We start from the raw sequence: 25,392 nt of genomic DNA on the forward strand, positions 1-25,392 counted from the left end.
CAACTGATGAGGGAACATCTACATCTGGAAAGAATGATAGGGTACATAAATATATTATAAGGTGGATGTAATGTAGCATATGTACACTTTTAATAAAATTTCTATTAGCAATTTATAAAACATTTTATACAATTTGTTAAGGATTCCTTACCTGATGTATAGGGCGAGGCATCAAAACCATGGAAAGGCTCAGGGTCATCTGGGTCACTGTCACTATCAAACGGGGTCTGAAATGGAAAAAAAAAAAAAAATAATAAGGTTATGCAACATCAAAACACATTGTACCACTATGTAAGTTTAGTGTACGATGTATGTATGGGTGTAAACAATTTCCAACATGAAAATGAGAAAAATGAAATTGCTTACCTGATTGTACACGTGCAGGTGGGCGGGCTGATACAGAGGGTCCAGGTACAGGGGGATCTGGAACTGTCACAGGTAGTACAGGGAGATCTGGAACTGTCACAGGTAGTACAGGGAGATCTGGAACTGTCACAGGTAGTACAGATCTGGAACTGTCACAGGTAGTACAGGGGGATCTGGAACTGTCACCACTTCTGCAATAAAATTACAAATGATGAAAATTAATGAAGTTACAATTTACTCTTACATTTAGTTTTGTTACATTAAAAAATTAACACATTTTAACTATGTACCTATGTAAAACACATAAATTAGATAAAACAGGTTCAGAATTCCTTACCCAGGACTAGGAGTGGGAGGTGGTGGGTAACTGGAGACTTTGTGAAAGAAAGTGTCCAAGCCTGGGACTGCACGACTTCCTCTCGTCTGCTTCTCCTTCAGGGTTTCTCCTTGGTAGAGAAAGTCACCAAATCCAATGATTCCCCTCGCTTGATTTTGTTTTTTCCCAAACCTAGAAAACGTTAGGGTCTTCTTGGCCTCAAAAGAAGCCAAGGCTCTCATCCAAGATTGAGTAAAAACCCTATGACAAAGCCTTTCAACAGTTAATGTACCTGGGTTTTTTGGCTCTGGTTGCCGCCTCCCTCCCTTCCTCAATCATTTGTTGTTCAATTCCTTTTAGTAAAGGTCCCTCTGCAGACAATTCCTCTCCATGGGAAGCCAGCAAGCTCTGTTACTCATCAAGGGTTTGCAAGATCTTAGTTGCAGCTCCTCTTGCTTAGCCCATACGATTCTTTCCTACCGTCACAGTCTAACCCCCCCCCCACGAAACGACTTCTGCCTGGTCAAGAAAGGGCCTTACAAAAACTCGTGCCCCACAAACTGGGACACCCTAGTTTCCATCCAGGCCCCATTTAAAGTGGTCGTCTTCACCATCGTCCCAAGCACTTGCAATGTTCTTCACCTGCATCTGCAATGTTGTAGCCCTTCCAGAATTGCCTTCAGTGTCAACTCCTTGTTAGCTTTCATTGGCCCTCAAAGCAAAAACGTATTTGGTTCCTTCTAATGGTAGTAAGCCTTTGAAAATTAAAGCTATTACTCACCCTGGGTCCATTGGCTTGTATCAGACGACGTTGGTATTGGGTGGGAGGTACCACCCACCTTCACATTAGGATGGCATGTCAGCTCAAATTGGTTTGAAAGGTGACCAGGGGCATTGTCCAGGACTAAAGAAAGGGCCTTAAAAAGGTCAGGACCCTTCGGACAGTCAAATACCGCTCCACTGCTGGTCATCGAAATGGGCATCATTGGAAACCAACTCTTCGAAGACCATTAAGGTAACCCCACGCCCTTCTTGTTAGATGTTTTCCAAATCACAGGGAGTTGACTCTTGGAAAATGCCCTTGAAAGCCCTGGGATTCTCGGCCAAATACACCCAGCGAATGGGCTTCAGTATTTTCAAATCACCACTTGCATTGGCCCCAAACAGCAAAGTCAGTCGCTCCTTTCCAGCTTTATGGGCCAGGTGCTGACTTCGCCTCCTTGAAGGAAGGTACCGTTCGATTTTGGCATTCTTTTTTCCCAAAATAATCCAGTCGCATCCAACATTCAAAGGACTGATCAGCCGTGTAACCACCATCCTTAATTAATCCTTCAGCCAAACCACCTGGAAAAAAACTTGTTTCCTGCTGCTTCGACTTATCACACCCTAGCCAGCTTCACATTATTGCCAATTTGCACGAGCCTTAAAACGGTTTAACAAACCAAACCTTCTACTCGCGGGAAAAATTCACCACCAGCACTGCACCTTCGCCAAACTTTTTCACTACTGCCTCATTGCAGCGCTCGAGCCTTCCCTCCGGATCACACTTACGCTCACCGGACAAACACGTTCGCTGGTTTTCTGGTTCCTCCAGACCAGGGAATCATGGAGCAATTTTCTCCATTTCACCAACAAATGCTACTGGTCTAACGTTGCTTCAGTTCATTTATCACCGTTTTTTGACTTTACATCGGGGTGCAGCATCCTTAACATTGCTTCAGAATACGTTCCTTATCCATTCACAATGGTTTACCACCAGGTGGTCCCTGCTCAAAGCCCTAAAGAAACGGCCTATTTCGGTGTTTAAGTTTCCGCTCCCTTCCTCCGAACGCTTTGATCACGTCCATATTTGACCTCCAATCGTGATGACCTTCCTATTCTTGGATGAACTATCATCGGAGGAAGTACTTTGGCGTTTAGAGGAGCCATTGGTAAATTTGTGAAAATGGCAAGGAATTTCAGCAACGTCTCCAGGCACACAACCTAGTGGAATGCAGGCAGGCACGGCGATTGAAAGTTGGCGTCCTTTCGTATGCACGGCTTAACAAAAAAAAAAAATCCAACGAAAACCGTTTTCCGAGGTTAAGTTGGTTCGGTCAATTACCATTTACAGTTTAATTAGCGTTAATTTAATTTATGCCCCGCTCAAAAAACTAGTCTGCCATACGAACCGTATCCCGTTTAAAAAGGCATAACAAAACGTCGTTAAACCTTTGGAATTTGTGTGTAATCTACCAAGAAACCTTAGTTTTTTTAACATTTTGATTTTAACTGGAGACAGCAATGATTTTTTTTAATTCATTTATTGCACCTTTTCCGGACTGCAAAAACTGAAGAATTATTGCATGATTTTCGGTCAGGTAAAAAATTCCAAAAAATACTTGAAAAAAAAAAGTGTCAAAAATCAATCATAAAACCTCAAAATTTTTGTTTAACGTAACCAAAAAAATTGGAATTTTATTATTTGTAACTGTTGCTAAACCTAAACTAAAGGGGATGTTTATTTCAATTACATGCGTTTTTTAAAAGCGTCGTTAAACTCGGAAGCGCGGAAACAGCATTTTTCAGCGTTCATAAACTTTCGGGAACAAAGCGTTTTCGGTAAACCCAGGACGGAAAAATTTCCATTGAACCATTTAAGAAAAAGCGTACGTAAGGCCTCCGGAACTTTCGTAAAACGCCGGAAACCGTCGTTGAACGGGGAAAAAAATACGAAAAAAAAGTACTACAACAAAAAATTTGCGACCAATTTCATACAATATATATATATATATATATATATATATATATATATATATATATATATATATATATATATATATATATATATATATATATATATATATAGATATATATATATATGTATACAGTAGTACCTCGAGATATGAAATTAATCCGTTCCCGAGGCGGCCTTCGTATAATGAGTTTTTCGTATCTTTGGAACACATTTATACATGTAAAATGGCTAATCCGTTCCAAGCCCTCCAAAAACACCCCATTAAATTTCATAATAAAGCTAAATTGACCTATAAACAATGAAATACTACAACAATTTGGACCATTCAATACCTAAATTAAGAATAAAAATCCAAACCTGTAATAAAGTGTATATTAGTGTACAAGAAATATTATTACTGTAACGTAAAATGTCGAAGCTTACCTTTCGAGTGAGGCTATCTCCGAAAGTGGCGGCAGAGGAGGAGGAGGAGGACAAACGGCAGATAACGTACGTACGTACATCAACTTAACTTTATGAAAAACACAAAAAAATTTAAGGAAAAACTATAAAAATAAAATTTACGAAAAACATTAACAAAACTGTAACACTTAACTTACAAAAAATCTAAAAATTACGTAGGTTTTTTTTTTTTTATTATTTTTTAAAAACTTTTTTTTTTTTACTTTTACGTAGGCTTTTTTTTTTTTTCTTTTTTTTTTTTTTTTTACAGAATTTCAACTTCATCACCACTTTCAACGTTCTGTTTTTTCATCACTTGGTTCTTCCTTTTTGCTTCAACTTTCTGTTTTTTTTATCACCTGGTTCTTCCTTTTTGCTTACTCTGCTAATGCTGAAGGCCTCTTTAAAAAATAAAAACTATCCAAGGAAGATTGCTTCTGCCTGCTTTTGACAATGTTCCTGAAACGACTCAGGCAAACGTCATCGAACTGCGCAAGCATACGACCTGTGTGAGCCTTTTCGGGGTGTCTTTTTTCTATGAACGATTGCACTTTATGAAAAGCGGCTAAGACCTTAATTTCTGCCATTGTCATAGGCTCCTCCTCTTCATCGCCGCTGCTGGAGAATTCCTCTTGAACGACGTTATGTTGCATGGCCTCCAACTCCTTCAGGTCATCCGTCGTAAGCTCCTCTTGGTGCTCCTCGAGAAGGTCGTTGATGTCGTCCTCGTCGACGACCAGCCCCATGGACTTGCCGAGTGCAACGATCTCGTCAAGATCTGGTTGCGAAACAGTTTCGGGATCGTCAACTGTTTCGGACTCAGCAGCACCAGCTTCACCCATGTCGAATCCCTCGAAGTCTCGGTCGGATACGGCATCAGGCCAGAGTTTCCTCCACAAGGAATTCAAGGTTCGCCTCGAAACCTCCTGCCATGCTTGGTCGATGAGTCGGATGCATATGACGATGTCAAAATGCTCCTTCCAAAATTCACGCAAGGTGAGGTTTGTGGTATCTGTGATGTCGAAACATCTTTTGAAAAGATGTTTTGTGTACAGCTTCTTAAAGTTCGCTATCACTTGCTGGTCCATGGGCTAGAGGAGAAGGATTCTGGGGTTGGGCTGGAAGAAAAACAAATCTTAACGAAGGAAATACTCCGCTAGGATATCTTCCTCGAGGCCAGGAGGGTGGGGAGGGCATTGTCCAACACCAGCAGACATTTCAGGGGGAGGCGCTCTCTTGCAAAAAAAACTCTTCACAGTCGGGCTGAAACACGAGATTTACCCACTCCGGTGAACAAAAGCCCTCGTTACCCAGGCTTTTGCATTAGCCCTCCACATCACTGGAAGCTTCTCCTTCAACACTTTGTGGGCCTTGAAGGCTCGAGGAGTCTCGGAGTGATACACCAGTAGGGGCTTCACCTTGCAATCCCCACTGGCGTTCGAACAAAGTGCGAGCGTAAGCCTGTCTTTCATAGGCTTATGCCCGGGTAGCTTCTTCTCTTCCTCCGTGATGTACGTCCGACGAGGCATTTTTTTCCAAAAAAGGCCAGTCTCATCACAGTTGAAAACCTGCTGAGAACTGTAGCCTTCCTTGGTCATCATCTCGTCGAAAGTCTTCTTAAATGCTTCGGCCGCTTTCGTGTCCGAGCTGGCAGCCTCCCCATGACGCACCATCCGAATGGATGCCAGTTCCGTTCTCACGGAATTTCTCGGAACCAGCCATGCGAAGCCTTGAACTCTGGGGTTTGCGTTGAACGGTAACCCTTTCACCCCTCTGTTCGTCTTCCGCCTGCGCAATCAAAAATCGCCGAAAATAGCACTGGCCTTGTGAGCGATTGCCATCTCCGTTACTGTATCGCCAGCGATTTCTTTGTCTTTTATCCAGACGAGGAGCAGCCGTTCCATCTCGTCGTGCACATGGCTCCTCTTGCTGGACAAAATAGTGATGCCCTTCGATGGTGTAGTTGCTTTGATGGCATCCATCTGTTTAACCCTCTCCGGTCCGGACGGGGTGAACAACTTGTTTACGTTCCGGTCTTGGTACTTCACCCGTCGGTGAACAGTTGAAGAGTTAGACGCATTGAAAGTTCCCACAAAATGCTTTCTAATTTTACCCCTGTATTATTTATCATGGCTAAAGTGGTACCATTGGAAAGGTGAACGTTTATTCAAGCGTATATTAAAACTTCTTAAAAATAAAATAACAACTACCACCGTTTTAGGTGTGATAAAATAGGACCAAAAATTAATTTTTTAAGTGGGTTTTCTCATTGCCGCTTTCCTTTCAATAATGATTTTTAAAAGGTCCGAAAAATTAAAATTATTTTCTGGTTATTCAAATGTAATAAATTTTACTTAATAAAAATAACAACTAACCACCGTTTTAGGGGATGTGACAAAATAGGAAACCAAAAATATTTTTAGTGTTTTCCATTCTCTTTCTCTGATTTTAAAGGGTCGAAAAATATAATTTCTGGTTATTCAAATGTAATAAATTTTACTTAAGTAGATAGAATATTTCTTTCTTACAGTGATGGTAAATATTTCAGTCAACATTAATTGTTATTTTATGAATGGCAAGGCAATAAACAGAAGCATCCATCAAGCATTTCATGGATGGTTAGTTTATAGCCGACGCTGGCAGCACTGATGGCTAGGGAAGTTCCTCATCGTCTTAGCTCCTCCTCCTGTCTTTGACGTTCAGCGTCGCCCTGTTGTTATAAACAACAACCAAGGTCATAGTTAGATCGCGTCACACGTCTACATTAACTCTTTTGTTAAAAATTCTGAATAATGAAAAATAATACTCCTCATGCCTTTCACCTTCCAGAGCATAGAAGCCTCACTGGCATTTCTTCCTCGGCTTTTGTCACAGTATGTTTATTAAGAAGGCAATAGTGATACGTAATAGTAAAATAGTAAAGAATTTATGGTGATTTCAACCTCCATAGCTGTATATTGTAAGCAAAAACGAAGAGTCAATCTTAAAATGAACAATCAGTAGTTATAGGGTGATTTAAAAACTGAATTATATACAAGAATACATTTTATAACCATCGATTCCATATCCTCAATGAACTCCGGGCAGTAATGAAGTTATATCGTCGTTTTGATCTTGTTCAGTAGTTGGGGCTCTTTTAAAATCATACCAAATAAGCAGGATATAGTGTTCTGTTTTCAACAATGAATTATTAATCAAAAGAAGACAGAATACTTAAATTTGTCACGGAAGATTCAATCTACGATGCAATGTCTTCATTTTATGTGAGTGCATGTCTATATAGATATATATATATATATATATATATATATATATATATATATATATATATATATATATATATATATACACGCGTGTGTGCGTGTGAATAAATTTACAGCTACGAAAGAAAACTGAAACACTGGAGATGCTAAGTACTTTCGTCTTACAACACATAGTGACCATGTCTTAGTAATAAGACGAAAATACTTAGCATCTCCAGAGTTTCAGTTTTCCTTCGTGGCTGTAACTTTGTTCATATAATCATCACACTTTTAATTTTTTGCGATTTAAAACCAAACATATATGTTTATATTTATATATGAAGATAAAAGGTCCATGAAACACTATTTGAACGTTGCAACCGCATACTCCGAGCACTTCCTTCTGTGCCCTTGCTCACTGGTACAATATGGGCAGATGATGTGTTACAAAGCATAAGTAGCTGTGGTAGTAAGTCTCTGTAGGTATGCATACCATCAGAGACTTATTGCCACAATTAATTATGCTTTCTATAATACTATTGAAACACACCATCTGTCCATATTCTACCAGTGAACAAGGGCACAGAAGGAAGTGCTTGGAGTATGTGGTTACAACGTTCAAATTGTGTTTTATGGGCGTTTTGTCTTCATATATAAATTTAAACATATATGTTTGTTTATAAATCACAAAAATTAAAAGTGTGATGATTATATGAACAAAGTTAAAGCACGAAGGCACGAAGGAAACTGACACTGAGATGCTAATTTTTTTGTCTTATAATATATATATACATACAGTACATATATATATATATATATATATATATATATAATATATATATATATAGAATATATATACTATAATATATATATATAATATATATATATATATATATATATATATATATATATATAATATATATTATAGATATATATATATATATATATTATATCTATATATATATATATATATATACATAATATATATTATCTATATTATTATTATATATATATATATGTATATATATATACGTATATAATAAAGTATATATATACATATATATACCATATATTATATATTATTATATATATATAGATATAATATATATTATATATATATCTATATATATATAGATACTATATATATATATATATAATATTATATATATATTAATAATAAATATATATTATATATATATAATATATTATATATATTTATATTACATATAATTAATTCATTAATATTAATATCCATAATATATATATATTTAATATATAATATATATATATTAGACAAACACACACAAACACACACACACACACACACACATCTATATATATATAATATATATATATATATATCATATATATATATAACTTATAATACATTATATTATATTATAACTATACATGGCATAACACTTCTCTCCTCATTCTACAATGTCTGTTGCACTTGTGGTAACTTAAACTTTCTTCAGTAACAAACGATGTTACTACCATAGCAAGTTAGAAAAGACAAATTGCTGTTTATCACAGATCCGGCAATAAACAAAGATGGGGAGCAGGAAGTCAAGCAATTTTTGTGTAGTTCAGTTCAGTTTACTATAACGAATCCAGGTAATAAAGTCACAGATAAAAAACAAAACTCCAGAAAGCTCATAATTATTTTTATGGCATAAAAGTTCAGTTTTCTGTGAAAATTCATTATAGCAAATTAAGCAAATGTTTTGTAAACATATTTTTTCTGTGCTCTGACATGTAAAACAAATAAATACATAGAATTGAATAAGATAATAGGATTACATCCTAGATAAATAATATTCATGAAGTGAGCAAATAATATTGCAATGATATACGTAGAATGATAATTACTTGGGTAAATGAAAGATGAATCCTTGCTTGGTTCCAAACAAATATCAATAAAATAGAAAACATATATTTTTTTGTTTTTTTTTGGAGGATAACCTCAGAAGTACGTATGGAATAAAGCCACCTGTACTGAAAGTATCAGTGAAGTATATTATCATGTGAACGATTATTCTTTTTCATTATTTCAGGGAGTATAAATAAACACAGCGAAAGTAAACTACAATGACTTATTGTTTGTTCCCTACTTGACTTAGCAGACCGGCAGAGAGGATTAGCGTATCCAGTTGGCCGATTATGGAGAGCGATTATAGGCTTATAAGATCACCGCATTTTGTAAACAACTTGTGTTATGTCTAAAGGTGAATATGCTCGCTGTAGATGAAACCCTTTCTGCTGTCCGTTGCCGAATTATGAAAACAATAAGTGACGACAGCTCGATCCCGCATGACCCTACATTTAGGCTGAACGTGTACTTCCATGCTTCCAGGAATTTTCACACCCCATTTTCTACTGGAATACAAGTTTAGCTTTGTTTTGAATTAAATGATTATATGGAATTTACTTGTAATTGATTGTCAATGACCAAAATATAACTGTCTTGCCTTAGTTATGTTTAAAATCTTTATTATTTTCATTTACCATTATAAAAATCCATATATATATATATATATAATATATATATATATATATATATATATATATACTCTATATATATATATATATAATAAGTCAATAAATACAAGCCATGTATTGCTACCTATTGTATGTGATTGAGTTTTGAATTAAACCGCAATTTGATGTTTCCTAAGCCGAAGCTATTATTGGTGCATTGTTTATGTCGGAACTGTAACAAACGAAGTTACTACCATAGCCCGACTAGAAGAGAACATTTGCTGTTTATCGCAGATAGGGCAGTAAACAAAAGATGGCGAACAGGAAGTCGAGCATTTTTTGTGTCGTTCAATTCCGTATAACGAGGTGAACGGTAAAAATATTCAAAATTTCGTATAAGTGAATTTACAGAAGGACCTTTTAATGTATAACATATTACAAAGGTAAGTAAATGTGTTATATACAATGTATTTGCGTGTATACGTATGTGTTTGTATACCAGTATCCATTTTATAGCTCTAAGAGGAAGGGGAATGTTGGTGGGGAGGGATTTGAGGGTATTATTCATATTTGAAATGATTTGTTACTTAGGGGGTGTGGTTAATTATGTATGCTATATATTATATATATATATATATATATATATATATATATATATATATATATATATATATATATATATATATATATATATGATATATGTGTGTGTGTGTGTGTGTATACATATTATAAATAATATAGAATATATAGATATATATATATATATTATATATATATATATATATATATATATATTATATATATTACACGTTATTACACTTTAACTTTATTACATTAGTTTTCATTCCTGTTACTTGTTTTCGTTGTTATTATTGATTGAAGCATTTGGGTGGGGATCGTTTCGGCAATGACCTTGACTTTGTGTATACGGCGTAAAATGTCGCACAAAAGCATCCTATCCTGTCCTTATGCCTAAAGATATGTACATACCAGAAGCGCGCGCGCACACACACATTATTTGTATGATGGTTAATAATTTGTGTTGAACATAACGAAATGAAGAAACATGCAAAATAAACAGTTCACGGGTTGTAAACTATAATTATCGATAGCCTGCGTAGAGTCTGGGGTACTCAAGACTACGTGAAGACAGGCGCACCCAAATTCCAGATGGGATTATAAAGGTTAATTTTGACCACTAGGAGTCCCCATTCCTAATCTGAGTCACTATTCCCTAGACTCCTGCTGTCATTTCCCAGTAGTCTTGAGTCCTCCAGACTCTCGGTGAACTATTTATTTGCATGTTTCTTCATTTCGTTATGTTCAACACAGATTATTAACTATTGTGTATATATATATATATATATATATATATATATATATATATATATTATATATATATATATATATATATATCATACACACACATATATATTATATATATATATATATATATATATATATATATATATATATAATATATATATATATATATATATATATGTACACATTAGTTAATAATCTATTTTGAAAATAACAAATTGAAGAAACATACAAATTAATAGTTCATCGAGAGCTTTTGTGCACATCATCTGAAATATTGTAATATCTTGTCATTTGCTCTTCAGACAAAGACATTGATTGCAGTGATGAAAATTACGATTTTTATGATAACGAAGTTATGGATAAGGTGAGCAACGTCTCATCCCATTCCTATTGCTTGACAAAAATGAAAGTGTCATCCTGCGACGAGATGCACACTCCATCCAATTATTCTAATTCATTGCCGACTAGTTGGCACGAAGTTCATTTTATTCTCGTAATGTATAAAAGACGTAATCGGAAGAAGCGTATACAACATAAAAAGTCACTAAAAGGTCTGGAAGTAATACTGCTATAATTTATTACCGACTCATCAAAACGAATAGCTGAAATTTTTTCTAATCTATTGCGGCATACATTCCATTTCGCCTAGTCTCTTTGTCTGAAGATACCTACACACCCACAAACATTCACTCACAGACCTGAACACGCAAGAGTACACTCACACACACACACACCCACACACCACATACATACATTACATACATACATACATAACATAAATACATACATACATCACACACAACCACACACACACACATATACATACATTACATAACATACATACATACATTACATATACATATATACATACACACACACACCCACAAACACACACAAAACAAACCCAACACACCACACATATATATATATATTATATAGAATATATTATTATATACCATATATATATATAATTAGATATAGATAATAATATATATAGAGAAGATATATTAAATATAGATATATAATAAATAGATATTATATATATATAATTATATCGATTATATATTATATATATATTACATATATATACATATATTATATATATATATATATATACAGATATATATATAGATATATATATATATAATTATATACATATTAAATATATATATATATATATATAGACATATAATATATAATATATATATATATATTATATATATATAAGATATATAATAATATATATACACACATATATGTATAACTGAATCACAATAGTTTGGAACGTGATGAATACGTAAATAAAGTTATAAGCTATTCCCAGTGTTTACGTTCCATAGTGGCTTATACCTTTATTTAACCACACACAAATACACACCACACACCACCCACATACCACTCACACATTACGAAAATAAAATAAACTTCGTACCCAACTAGTCGGCAATGAATTAGAATAATTGGATGGAGTGTGCATCTCGTCACTGGATAACACTTTCATTTCGTCAAGCAATAGGAATGGGATGAGACGTTGCTCACCTTATCCATAACTTCGTTATCATAAAAATCGTAATTTTCATCACGACAGTCGATGTCTTTGTCTGAAGAGCAAATGACAAGATATACAATATTTCAGATGTGCGCAAAAACGTTTTTTGACAAAGGCGTCTTCAGAAAAGTGAATATTATATATATATATATATATATATATATATATATAATATAATATATATATATATATAATATATACGTGTATACCCATAATAATATTATATATATTAAAAACACGACCTTGATGGTCGAAGTGACCCCCCCCCCCCCCCCCCCGTATTACTTATGGAATTTTCTACTACGTGTTGAAGATGGGCATGAGACAATTACCAATGGGTCTACTGATTTCATACTCACGTCTTTCCTTTTACTATGTAAAAACTATTACGTATATAACTATATTTATAATAAGTACTTAATTACACAAGATTCATGTAATTTGTAAATATAATATGTCTGTACACACGTTATCAATGAAATATATTCAGCTATGCATGGCAAGTGCAATTGTGCATAGCCCTTTTGTCCCATGTAACCCTATTCATTTTCCCATAAACCTGACTCGTTTATACAGTGTGTACACTTTTGCCCTACATGACGAGTACGTAGGCATACACATATGCAGACGCACATACATACATACACCATATAAACAAACGTACATACACACACTCATTTAAATATGTGTGTGCGGGTGTACGCGCGCCCATGTTTATATGTTTGCGTGCATAAACTGTAAAGATGTACGTACATCTATACCTCTCTCTGTCTCCCATATTTACTTACGAAAGCTTGGCCGAGTCAGCGGGGTAGACAGGATGGGTATATGCAAGGCGAGAGGTTCGCACACTGGTTGTAAATATACCTGGACCATTTATATTTTATGGTTCTCTCAGTAAACTTGCAGTTTTCTGCATTTTCGTTTTACATTGAATAACATTACTCTATATATATATATATTATAATACTATATATTATATTTTATTAGATAGATATATATATATATATATAGATATATATATTAGAAGAACTTTTGATAGAGGATTTATTTCTGGAAAATTACAAATGATTTATTGGTAATTTACTAACCGGCATCAATCTGATGTACGGAGAGGAAATGTTTCGATTTCATCACGAGATTGAACGCAGCTACATATCGTATGCCGACTGATTTTTTATTTTTATAATTTTTAGAAATATGTACTGCAGTGAAAATATTGTTCGTCAGAGACAGAAAAATTATATATCGGATCTGAGGGAAGAGCACTAATTACTTCTTAGTCAAAAATTTTTAATGGATGTCCGGGCGACTGTTGATGACAGTGTTTACAAAATCCACGTGAGGAAAATGAAGCCAGTTGAGGAAAGTAGCGAGAGGCGACTTTCACCTGGGAAACTCGCGGGCGAAATGAGGTGATCTCGCCAGAAACAAGCCAAGTTTTTGGCGTAGTTTTGAACATTATTTTCGGGGCCACATTGTGGATTGATTGGTTGGGAAAAGATATTCTTTGATTTATACACGTCAAGTAGAGAAAACAGACTATGGATTGGATAAATTTTGGGGACGCTATATCGAGTTATTACAAAGATATGCACGGTGTTGGGGTGGGCTTCTGTCAGAAGCCCTCGATACCTAGTATGAGAGAGATGGTGGGCTTCTCTCAGAAGCCCCAAGACCGGAAAGGGTTAAGGATGGTGCCTATTGTCGACGGATTACGGCCGTATTCCTTTGCGATCACACTCAATCACATACCAGCTTCGTACTTCTTTATGATCTCCATCTTTGTCTCCAGAGACAGCATGCGCTTCTTTCCGTGAATTTCAACTTTCTTGGGACCCATGACTACGTTAATTTATGTAAAGTTACACAAATATGTAATAATACAGTCTTCGCACAACACGATAATATGTACTGCAACGAAATCACTAACGAATTTACATTACTAAACGAAATCGTTGGAGCGAACGAATGCCGAATGCGTACGGTAACGTTTCGGGTGCGAAGTGGCCGAGCTAAGGCACGCCAACACGTACTTATAGAAGATGCATGATGGGAGGGATGCTGTCCAATCAGAGAGAAGGATCTCATGGCTTGGCTAGCATCAGGAACCAATGGGAGAGCAGGAGGATGGTGGCGAGTCTACGATAACTAAGATGGCAGGGTGCGGCGCGAGTTTCAAAATTGTTATGGGGCAAATCTCGGACTTTCAGAAACCTTTCGTATCTTGAAAACTTTTTGTATGTAGAGCAGTAAAATTTTTCGTCTTTGCTTTCGTAACTTGGATTTTTCGTAAGTTGAGCCTTTCGTATCTCGAGGTACTACTGTATATATAGATTATATATATATATATATATATATATATATATATATATATATATATACACACATATATATACATACTATATATACATATACAGTGGACCCCCGTATTCGCGTTCTCCGGATTCGCGGACTCACACATTCGCGGATTTCTCTCGGGAACCTTTCCCTGCATTATTCGCGGAAAATTTGCGCATTCGCGGTATTTTTCTATGAGAAATATCCACAAATTCCTGGTTTTTGTTATCAATTTTATCATAAAATGCACTCTTTGTGATAAAACTATTATAAAAACCAAGTATGAAAATTTTTAGTGGTTTTTCTTAAGTTTTAACTAACAAAATAGGCTGTTTTTAGCGTTTTTATAGGGGTTCCAAACATTCGCGGATTCTAACTATTCGCGGGGGGGTCTGGTACGCATCCCCCGCGAATACGGGGGGACCACTGTATACATATATACATATACATATACATACAGTAATACCCCAAACTTACACGATTCAATTTGCTCGAATTCACAATAGCACAAACTTTTCATCCAAACCTACCTAATTGTCATACATGAGTTCTTCACAATACCACGAACATTTGCGAACCCTCCAGAAACACTGCAGAACCTTGCAAAAGTGTTTGTTTAAATTAGTATGCAATTTTTTTAATTTCAAACTTTTTCTGTATAGAATATTTATTAAAAATTTATTATTTGTATTTTTGTACATGCAAAAAATGCAGTTAGTGCACATACATTTATACGATGTAATACACACTCACAAAGTTACTGCACTTTTCAAAGATGATATCACTGCAGAAACTTTAATTTCTGAAGTAGTTACTAATATACCACAATTAGTATAAGTTTTCATGCTTTAAAGTGAAAAATCAGTTCAGAGATTTTATGTATGCTATTTATATTTTTGAAAATAATACAAAGGCAGTAGGTAATTCAGTGTTAGTCACTATATAAGAACTCCATGATCAACTAGTAAAACATCAGAGTTGTCATTCTATGAAAATTACTTTCTTAACCTCGGAGAAAAGTGCTGGTACAATCTGTATGTGCTATTTTATGTAATTACAGCACATACAGTTAATGTACTGCCAGAAGATGTGACCCCATTCGCACTTTTTAAAGATGATACCCCTCCACAGTTTTACCTCACATGATATATGTATTTCTCTCTCTCTCTCTCTCTCTCTCTCTCTCTCTCTCTCTCTCTCTCTCTCTCTCTCTCTCTCTCTCTCTCTAGTTAGCTCTTACACTATTTCATGATTTTAAATAGATTTAATTTTACCTTCACCCTCTACAAACATTACTCATGTACATATGTTTTCTTTATTTTATTTAATTGTATGACTTTGTTTTATGACTGTCTTATGAAGTTTATCTAGTGATGCAAAGAAAATTTTTACTCTGACAGAAACAGAAAATGGCATCCCATGAATTAGGGGTAACGTTAGTGTATGTACGAAAATGAATACGTATGTACATAGTAGTTACTGTAACTATTTTTATCCCAACCACTTATTCCTTTTGTAAGGGTAATGTATTAAACTAACTTTTAAATCAAATTTCAGTAACTTTTAATTTCATTTAAAAGGTTAGCCTAATACTTAGGAAGCATGATTAGGGTCATATTTAGTGTTCAAACTCTAGAAGGAAGCATTTATTAGCAATTTCGGAGACCATGCCAAACTTATGCAAAACTTCCCCTTGCGTGAGTGGTTTGGAACCTAACCTCGTGAATGTTCAGGGTATTACTGTGTATATATATATTATATATATATAATGCATGTATGTATTACATACAGAGAGAGAGGGAGAGAGAGAGAGAGAATTAGTAATAAGTAGTAACTGTATCCACATGTACATGTAATGATAGTAACACATGTTCATTATAAGCGATAAGTAAAAGGTAACAGATAAAAAAATTGCACACACACACACACACACAAAGAGGCAGTATAGAAGAATAAATATTCCATGTCTTATAGTATTGAACACAGAATGGAAACAGAATGATGGAACATTTTGATGTAAATGAGAAAGTTTTAAACATAGTTACAGTAAAGCTAAGTACAGTATACTCTTGGCCATCAGTAAAAAGAAAATTTGCAGAAAACAGTTATAATTGTAAAAAAAGAAAATGAATAAATGCAGTGAAGACATCTAGTTACTGAAAGATCAAACCATTAACTGAGTACTATAGTGACAGATTAGAGATTGGTGGTAAATGGCACCAAAGGTAATCCTTAATGGCTAGACATTGCACTTGCTCATGTAAATTTTTAATACCCTTAAAAGAGACTTAAAGAGAACATATTTGTTTTGCATTTTAATGAAAATATACAGAACATTTTAATGTTTTTTTTCCACAGGCTCTCAAAGCTGCACATGTGGGAATATCATTGTCAGAAGCAGAAGCAAGTGTAGCTGCACCTTTCACATCTCGTACTAACAATATAGAGTGTGTACCAAGGGTTGTGTGTGAGGGACGATGTGCTCTAACCACCAACTTCTCCGTCTTCAAATACATGGCCCTATACAGTATCATTCAGTTCGTGTCTGTTCTAATCTTGTACACGGTAAGTTAGACAGGCTTTTTCCCTTTTTTGAGTTGTTTCTGGAAATAGCTAGTAGGGTTAGCTTACTAATTATAGTTTAGGGGATATGGGATGATTTATTTGTTCATTTCTATCATTTGCCTCATCTGTTTCCTCCTCCTACTCAATAGTTTGTGGGTGCTGCATTTACATTGGACCCCTGCATTTGCGTTCTCGACATTTACTCGTGTATTCGCAAATTTCTCTTTGGACCCTATCTGCCCATTATTCATGAGAAATTTTGTGCATTCTAAGAGATATCCACAAGTTACTGTATTTTCACATCAGTTTCATGATATGGTAAAACTATTTAAAAAATCAGGTTTAAGCATTTTTAGAGGGTTTATCTTGGGTTTGAATTAATAATATAGCCAGTTTTAAGCATATTTATAGGGGTTCTAAATATTCGCGGGTTCTAACTATTTGCAATTAGTGGTCTGGCACACATCTCCACTGTATTGTGCCTCATACAGTACACTGTATTAAAAAATAAGCTATTCAGGCAGTAGTACATGTATTATAAAATAAGTTATTTTCATGAATGTTACCTACTGTTGAAGTAGCTTGTATTTCTGTGCTAATAGGTGAATCAGCATTCAAACAAAAGATTGAATAGCTGCCTGGTTGACTGTCTAGTGCACCTGTTCTCCACCAGGTGTGTTTGGAATGTTTTAGCTCTTGTCAGAATTCTTTGTGCTCCCATTGTGCAAAGGTGCTTGTTGGTATTTCTTGGCTGTTTGCTGCTCTCACCCTACTGTACTTTTACTTTTCTTAGGATGTCTCCACTGGAGTCAGGTTCTGTAAGAATGATTACTTCTAGCAGGATGTTGATTTTGTAGATGCACACCATTTACGCCAGCTGCAATGGTATAAAGTGAGATCTTGAGGATAGATGTGAGGAAGTAGGGATTTTCAAACTTTCTGCTTAAGTTTGTTAGTATGTATAGGAAGAGAAGGAAAGCAGATAGATTGTAAAAACAGTTAGTTAGGTCAGGTTATTAACCTGTCATTTCTCTCCCTTCTCTAGATCCTTCATCTGTAGCTATCCATACTCAGTCTAGGGTTTTCTTTTGTAATGAGTCGGTCAGTACTGAGACTTCCCACTCTCCTCTCAGTTCAGGGAAAGCATGTAGAGAATTTAGAACAGGACATTAACATTATTTTGGTCAGTGCAAGGTTTGTCTGAATATGTTACGAACCGGTCTAGTCCCCTCCATACCGTGTAATCATTTTTGTGTTCCCCTATAAGTGGTAAGGTGTCAGTAACCTAACTTGTCTGTAGCCCAAGCCTAGGACTACCTATTCGTATGTTTCTCTAGTGATTGTATCTACCCATTATTCGCAAGAAATTCGCCTATTCGCAGTATTTTTCACTAAGAAATATTCACTGATTACTGATTTTCATCCATTTTAGGACTAAATGCACTTTTTCTGATAAGACTATGTATTTAAAGCATTCAGGTATAAGCATTTTTAGAAGGTTTTTCTTGTTTGAACTGACAAAATAGGCAGTTCTAAGCATTTTTAGAGGAGTTTTAAGCATTATGGATTATGGGTATGGCGGGGTGTCTGGTATGTATCCCCCGCGAATATGGGCATCCACCAATCGCTTTATTTCCTGCTCATTTTTTTTCAATTCTACCATGATTACCTTATCTTCTGTTGTTTCCAAGCTAGATATTATTCTAGCTACTTAGCTTTCTAAGGATGTGTCATATGGTAATGCTCTCAAGTCTGTTGTCTTGATTTTGAATGAGAAAGGAGAGTTGTTGTAACTCCGTACCCATCCCTGCCTCCCAACATTTCCCCATTTTCTTTTGTGCTTCATTATCTTCTGGGACTCAGCTGAGTAGCTTCAGACTGCATTTCCCTGTCTCCCTTTCATTGGGTCATGGATTTCATGCAGGTATTCTGCTGCTGTCACCTGTTGTTGCCTCCTGTCGCCTGTTGTTGCCTGCTGTCGCCCTCTAGTAGTAGAAATATTTGAATGGAGGGATCTCCTTCAGTTTGATTGGTGTTTGTTTGAGGGCTGCTCTTTGCTGTATCATCATTTAGTTGAGGAAAGAGGCCACAAAGAGAATACATCTCGGTTGTCTTAGGCTATTTCACTGCCCTTTAAGTACGTATTTGGAGAAAGAGAACCCAAGCTGTCTCCTTCAATTAGAATGTATTTCATAAGTTTTCTTATACTCGGGTGCACAAAGCTCCCTTTAAGTCTGCTATGGCATGTCTTGTGGTTTTTTAAAGTCGCAAAGCACCACTTCTTATGATCAAGGATTCAACTATCTTCGGTCGAAGATTTTATTTTCTTCCTCTCATTCCTGAGAAGAGAGAAAGTTAAGCCTGACAAGTGCTTGGTACATGCTGAAATGGAGTCTCAGTTTAGATCATTGAAGTTTTTAACTTTTATTGAACTTGTGCTCGGTATAGTTGCTTCTTTTCTATGTCAGCGTATAGAGGTTGAGGCTCTAGCTTAGTGTGTTTGTGGTACCCTTTTAGGGATTTTGTGAAGCCAGCTTTAAATGTTTTTAGTGTCAGTGGGAGTTTGGAAGAAGTGAGAATAGTTATGCTCCTATCTGTAGTAAAGTTTTCTGCTTCATAGGTTAAGGCAATATGGGAGAATGCATTGGTAAAGTCTTATTTTATACCTTTTGGGGATCAGTTGAGCCCTCAAATTATTGTAGATGCCAATTGCAGGCCTCCTGGCTTGCCTGGAGAGGCTTAGGAGCAGAATCTCAAGTGGTGCAGGCACTGTAGGAGAGTTACGATTCCTTTAAGGTTAACCTCTGCTGGTTTAGCATTCTATAGCTGTTCCTTTGGCTTCCTCAACAGGAGTCTATCATTCTTTAGTAGGAGTTTATAAATTAGAGATAATGAAATGGACCAGGTGGTAATTCACTGACATTTTACCTCTTGACTTTTTCGAAGCTCCTTAAGCAACTGGAGATTGGCTCCCAGTGTTGGACACATGGAGACTTAATAATTTTGTGTGTCCCCATGCCTTTTGGTTATTCCTGCATGATTTTAGTGACTTTCCAAAGGAACAATCAGATGTTTTGGTGGATTTGCAGGAGACATTTTTCTCATACCAGTACAGGCGCCCCACGGTTAGCAGCAGGGGTTCCGTTCTTGGCCACCGACGCTAAGTGATTTTCGACACTAAGCGATTTTAAAGCCTATGGCCGCCGCACACCTTCTTTCGAAATTATAGACCAGTTAACAGCGACCTAGACCAGTCAAACAGCGCCTTAATCCCTTGATGGCACAATAAGTAAAATTATATTTATGCAGTATAGATTATTAGAATTTACTGTACAGTACATTATAGTATTATAAATACTGTAAAGTGAAAAAAGCCTAGCTTTAATCCTTTGGGTGTCTAGAGTATGTAAAGATATAATAAGGTTTCATACAGTATACAGGAGCTGTAATGCTCAAGTCACGATAATTCATCTTACAATAATCTGATTTTATGAGAGACCAAATTACAATAGCCTAACTTTATCCCATCTTCTAGTTACCCATCTTCTGGTTACATAAGTTCAAAAACAGCAAAAGAGAATGATGAAGGTATGGTTTTAACGTTATACTCGTTGCATAAACGTGTACAGCCATGAACAACCGAACGTGAAACAATTTTTTTTTTTTCTAAGTACAACTGAATTCGATAACGTCCGTTTGGCTTGTATTTCAATCATCGTACTGTTGTACACTATTACCGTAGTTGTTATAAATGATGTTATGTAGAATAAAACTTAGATATCTTAATGTAATAACTTTATTCACTATAGATCAAAGATCAATCGGGAAATATACTGTCAAATTTAAACCTATTTATAACTGAAGCTGAGAAAACTGCTCAAGCTGCTAATGGCTATACATATGCCATCAAACACAACCGTAGGTAAAATTGAGATAAAATAATTTTAATCAAAACTACTGGGCTTGAAAAGAACACATTTTACTGTTGGTTTCATGCTGATATAAGACAAATAACGTAAAGTTCGTATTACGATGATATAAAGGAAAATTGTTTTTTACGCAATAAACATGCCACCAACGTAATCTGTTAATGAAAAAAAAAGTTCACAATCACAACGAGACATATTCAATTAACATTTCCACCTAAAAACACGTCGTATAAGGAAAAATAACCTTGTCTCATACAAGTTACGTATCTAGATATTCGTTTATGCCAACTAGAAGAAAGAAAATTCTCTCAAAATTGCATTAAATATGGCGAAAGAAACTCGGGTTTGCCATCAGCTGATTTAAAACCAAAACATTGGGCGCTCCGGAATACTAGCTTAGATTTGCCGTAGTTTTTTATTATACAATAATATGAGAATACATATAATATTATTGGATACAGTGAAGTAATGTATAACTTTTTAAAGGATTTATGGAAGAGATGCATAAATAATAAAATAACACCATGCATTTTCCGGAATAGTGGTGGACAAGAACGAACATGATAAAACATCCTCTGACAACATGGAGGGTAGTTACGAAAGCTGCCTTAATTTGTATCATATTTATGTACAAAAATAAAAATACCCTATACGTAATATATTTTCATACATATTTTAAACATAAGAGCATGAACATTTATAAAATCGACACATCAATCGCTAACTTTGCACTCACTTCAACTCGATATTTTCAGAATAGTGGCAGGCAGCTGCTTACAAGAATGAACATGAAAAAACATCGTATTTGATAACGTGAAGGGCAGTTTCAAAAGCTGCCTTAGTATCATATTTCTGCGCAGAATTAAAAATACCCTATACAGTGGGCCCCTCGTATTCGCGTTCTCCGGATTCGCGGACTCACACATTCGCGGATTTCTCTCGGGAACGTTTCCGCATTATTCGCGGAAAATTAGCACATTCGCGGTATTTTCCTGAGAAATATCCACAAATTCCTGGTTTTTTTTTTTCAATTTCATCATAAAATGGACTTTTTGTGATAAAACTTAAAAAAACCAAGTATGAACATTTTTAGTGGTTTTCTTGAGTTTTAACTAACAAAATAGGCTGTTTTTAGCGTTTTTATAGGGGTTCCAAACATTCGCGGGTTCTAACTATTCACGGGGGTGTCTGGTACGCATCCCCCGCAAATTCGGGGGGACCACTGTACATAATACATTTGCATACACACTTTAAACATTAAAGCGTGAACATTTATAAAATCGACACATCGATCACTAAATTTGTACTTTTTTTAACTCAATATTTTCGGAAGAGCGGCAGGCATCAGCTTACAAGGACGAACATGAAAAAACATTTGATAACGTGAAGGGCAGTTTCAAAAGCTGCCTTTGTATCATATTTATGTGCAGAAATAAAAATACCAATACGTAATACATTTTCATACACATTTTAAATATAAAAGCATGGACATTTATAAATCGACACATTCATAGCTAAATTTGCACTCATTTAACTCTATATTTTCGGCATAGAACAGCGTCAGAGGCATATATTTTACCTTAATACCTATGTAATAACTCTCAATATAATTTTTTAATATCATTTGCATAACCTTTATGGGCTCAACGGTATTTCTACAAATGTATGTACTCGTTAGACATAACGGCGCTAGCGGTGCTGTTGACCGAAAATTGTGCCGTAAAAATACCTTAAAATGCCTTATTTTTTTAATGAATATTTTTGACGACAACCGTAAAACCGATTCGCCATTGAGCGATTGCGCAGTTAACCGCGGGCCGCCTGTTTATGTCATGAGTCAGCCAAGTTTCTTCAGGGTGTATTTGCAGAGGAGGTATTGCTGTTTAAGGCACTTTGTTTTGGCTCATGTATAGTGCCTCCATAAGTAGGGAATTTGTTGCCCTTAGGTGGATGGTGTCAATTTTTATAGGAGCAAGAATCTTTTCATGAGTCAACTGGATCAAGTTGACCAAGTCTGTCAATAGTACAGTATTCCAAAGGCCAAGGTTCTGTTGCTTCACCTAGCTGTCACTGTACATTATGATTTTCAGTTGACTTCCCTAACTCTTCCTCATTTTTATTTAGTGAAGTAGGGATGATACTTGAAATTTGCAGGCTTTTCTGTCAGAATATGAATAGGCACATGCTTCTTGAATAATTTTAGTCCCAAAGGAAGTTTCGTAAACAGTAAGGGCTTTCTTTGTTAGGAAACATGGCCTCACCGGAGAATTTGTCAGAATAATCAGGCTCATTGACAGTACGTACAGTTAAGGGACACTGAAATCAAGAGTTGATCATTTTATTCCTATGGGCTCCCCATAAGACCCTGTCATAAATTAAATGACTATTTCTACCTTATGATTGTAGGGATTTGCCTTAAATTTTTACCACATATTCTATAATCAGTACTGAAAATTTAATTTTGGGGAAATTTAGAAATTCATCCTATTAAAGTCTTTTTTAGTTGAAAAAAAAATCATGGGCATTTGTAAAAAAAAAATATATATATATATATATATGAAAAAAAAGTTACCCCAAAATTGAATTTCCTTAACACCACATGTTAAAAGTTTCATTGAATTTGTTTCATTCTTCTTGGAAATTGAGGCATTTAGTTTTGAAAAAAGTAAGTTTTCAAAAAACAGGATTATAACCCATTTTCCCTAACACCATGAACAAAGTCCATAAACCAATATAAACATTTTTTTAGCAATATGCAATGCTTAAAGATATGTTTAGTAGTATTAATACGTAAAAGTTCAAAATAGTCTATAACTCACTTGCCCCTATCCAGAATTAGTCATACAGCCTTTTTGTACAAGTTTGTTTTTTTTTTATAATTTGTGGTTCACAGTGCCATAGAAGCGATAAAAAAATTGTCAATAAACCAATCTAAAAATTTTAGATTTAACTTTAATGTTTCAGGATATATTTATTTAGACATAAAACAGTTGAAAACATGTAATGATAAATATGTTTGATAATTCCCCCTTAAACCTACATCCAGGTTTTGTTATTCCCTCTATCATGTAACACAAAACAAAGAATTCTGACAAGTGTCATCGCTCTTACACCATAGAGTGGTCAACACAACACTTGGTAAAACTTACAAGATGTGAGGTTGGTGGAAAGCCCATGGAAAATGCCTAGCAGGTTTATTGCTGGTCAGAAACTAAGTCATAGTGAAAAGATGGCTTCTTTGAGTGTGAATGAACAACTTTATATTGGTTTGATAGTTCATTCTTAGGAAGGACAGTTTTTTGGGCAATTGAGAATTAAGAAGAACAAAACTACCTATGAGGTTGCCATTACATCTGCAAGTTTGACAGTTGTTGTGGGATTAGAGGATTAGCATGTAGATGAATAGGAACAACCAGTCAATTACTACTCTTTGAGAGCCCTTAGGTTTGGGCAGTGGATGTGTTTAAGTAAGTTTGGCTTGATTCAGACTCAAGGCCTTTCCCCCTCTATCAATTTAAAGGAAGTATTGAGCAAATTTCAAGTTCAAGAATTGCTCAATGATCCCCGTAGAGCCCTAGTAGCCTTAGAGCAAATGATTTCATTCTTGTAGCTCTCTCAGTAGGGGACTCACTTATTCTTCTGTTTAGGAAAATTGACTCATACTACAGAATTCCATGCATTTTCATTAATTTTTGCATTTCACACTTAACTGCTCGGAGATGCTCAACTGTCTTCTCCCTAAAGGAGATTTTCAAAGGTATCATGGGTTCCATCCTTAATCAAGTAGGAAAAAAAATTGTGGACTTGTGTCAGAAATATCAGTTTGGTGTATTTTTCAGGGTGTTGTTCTAGAGGAATTTTCAGCACTTGTAACCTTGTTTCTCTGGTTTATTAGATATTGTAAGAGTTTTTCACTGTCTCCTTTCAAGGCTATCATTCCATACTTTCGCAGTATTGTGTCATGCTATTAGATCTGGCTGATGATGAGCACGTCGAGATCAGTCTCAATCTCTCTTTGGAATTTAGATGCAGGTCCAAGTTTCATCTCTAGGTTCTTTTGAGCCTCTAGAGTTCCATTGAATGATTTACTATGAAACCTT

At 35.4% G+C, this 25,392-nt stretch overlaps 1 protein-coding gene across 1 annotated transcript in view; it reads left to right on the plus strand.

The window, feature by feature from the left end:
• LOC135219574 (polyamine-transporting ATPase 13A3-like) overlaps positions 1-25,392 on the plus strand; it is a 445,505-nt gene that overhangs the window by 365,903 nt on the left and 54,210 nt on the right. The window contains exon 21 of the mRNA XM_064256451.1: positions 17,157-17,363. Within this exon, the coding sequence (XP_064112521.1) occupies positions 17,157-17,363 (207 nt within the window). The remainder of the gene's footprint in view (positions 1-17,156; positions 17,364-25,392) is intronic.

Source organism: Macrobrachium nipponense, chromosome 1, assembly GCF_015104395.2.
Source record: "Macrobrachium nipponense isolate FS-2020 chromosome 1, ASM1510439v2, whole genome shotgun sequence".
NCBI lineage: Eukaryota > Metazoa > Arthropoda > Malacostraca > Decapoda > Palaemonidae > Macrobrachium > Macrobrachium nipponense.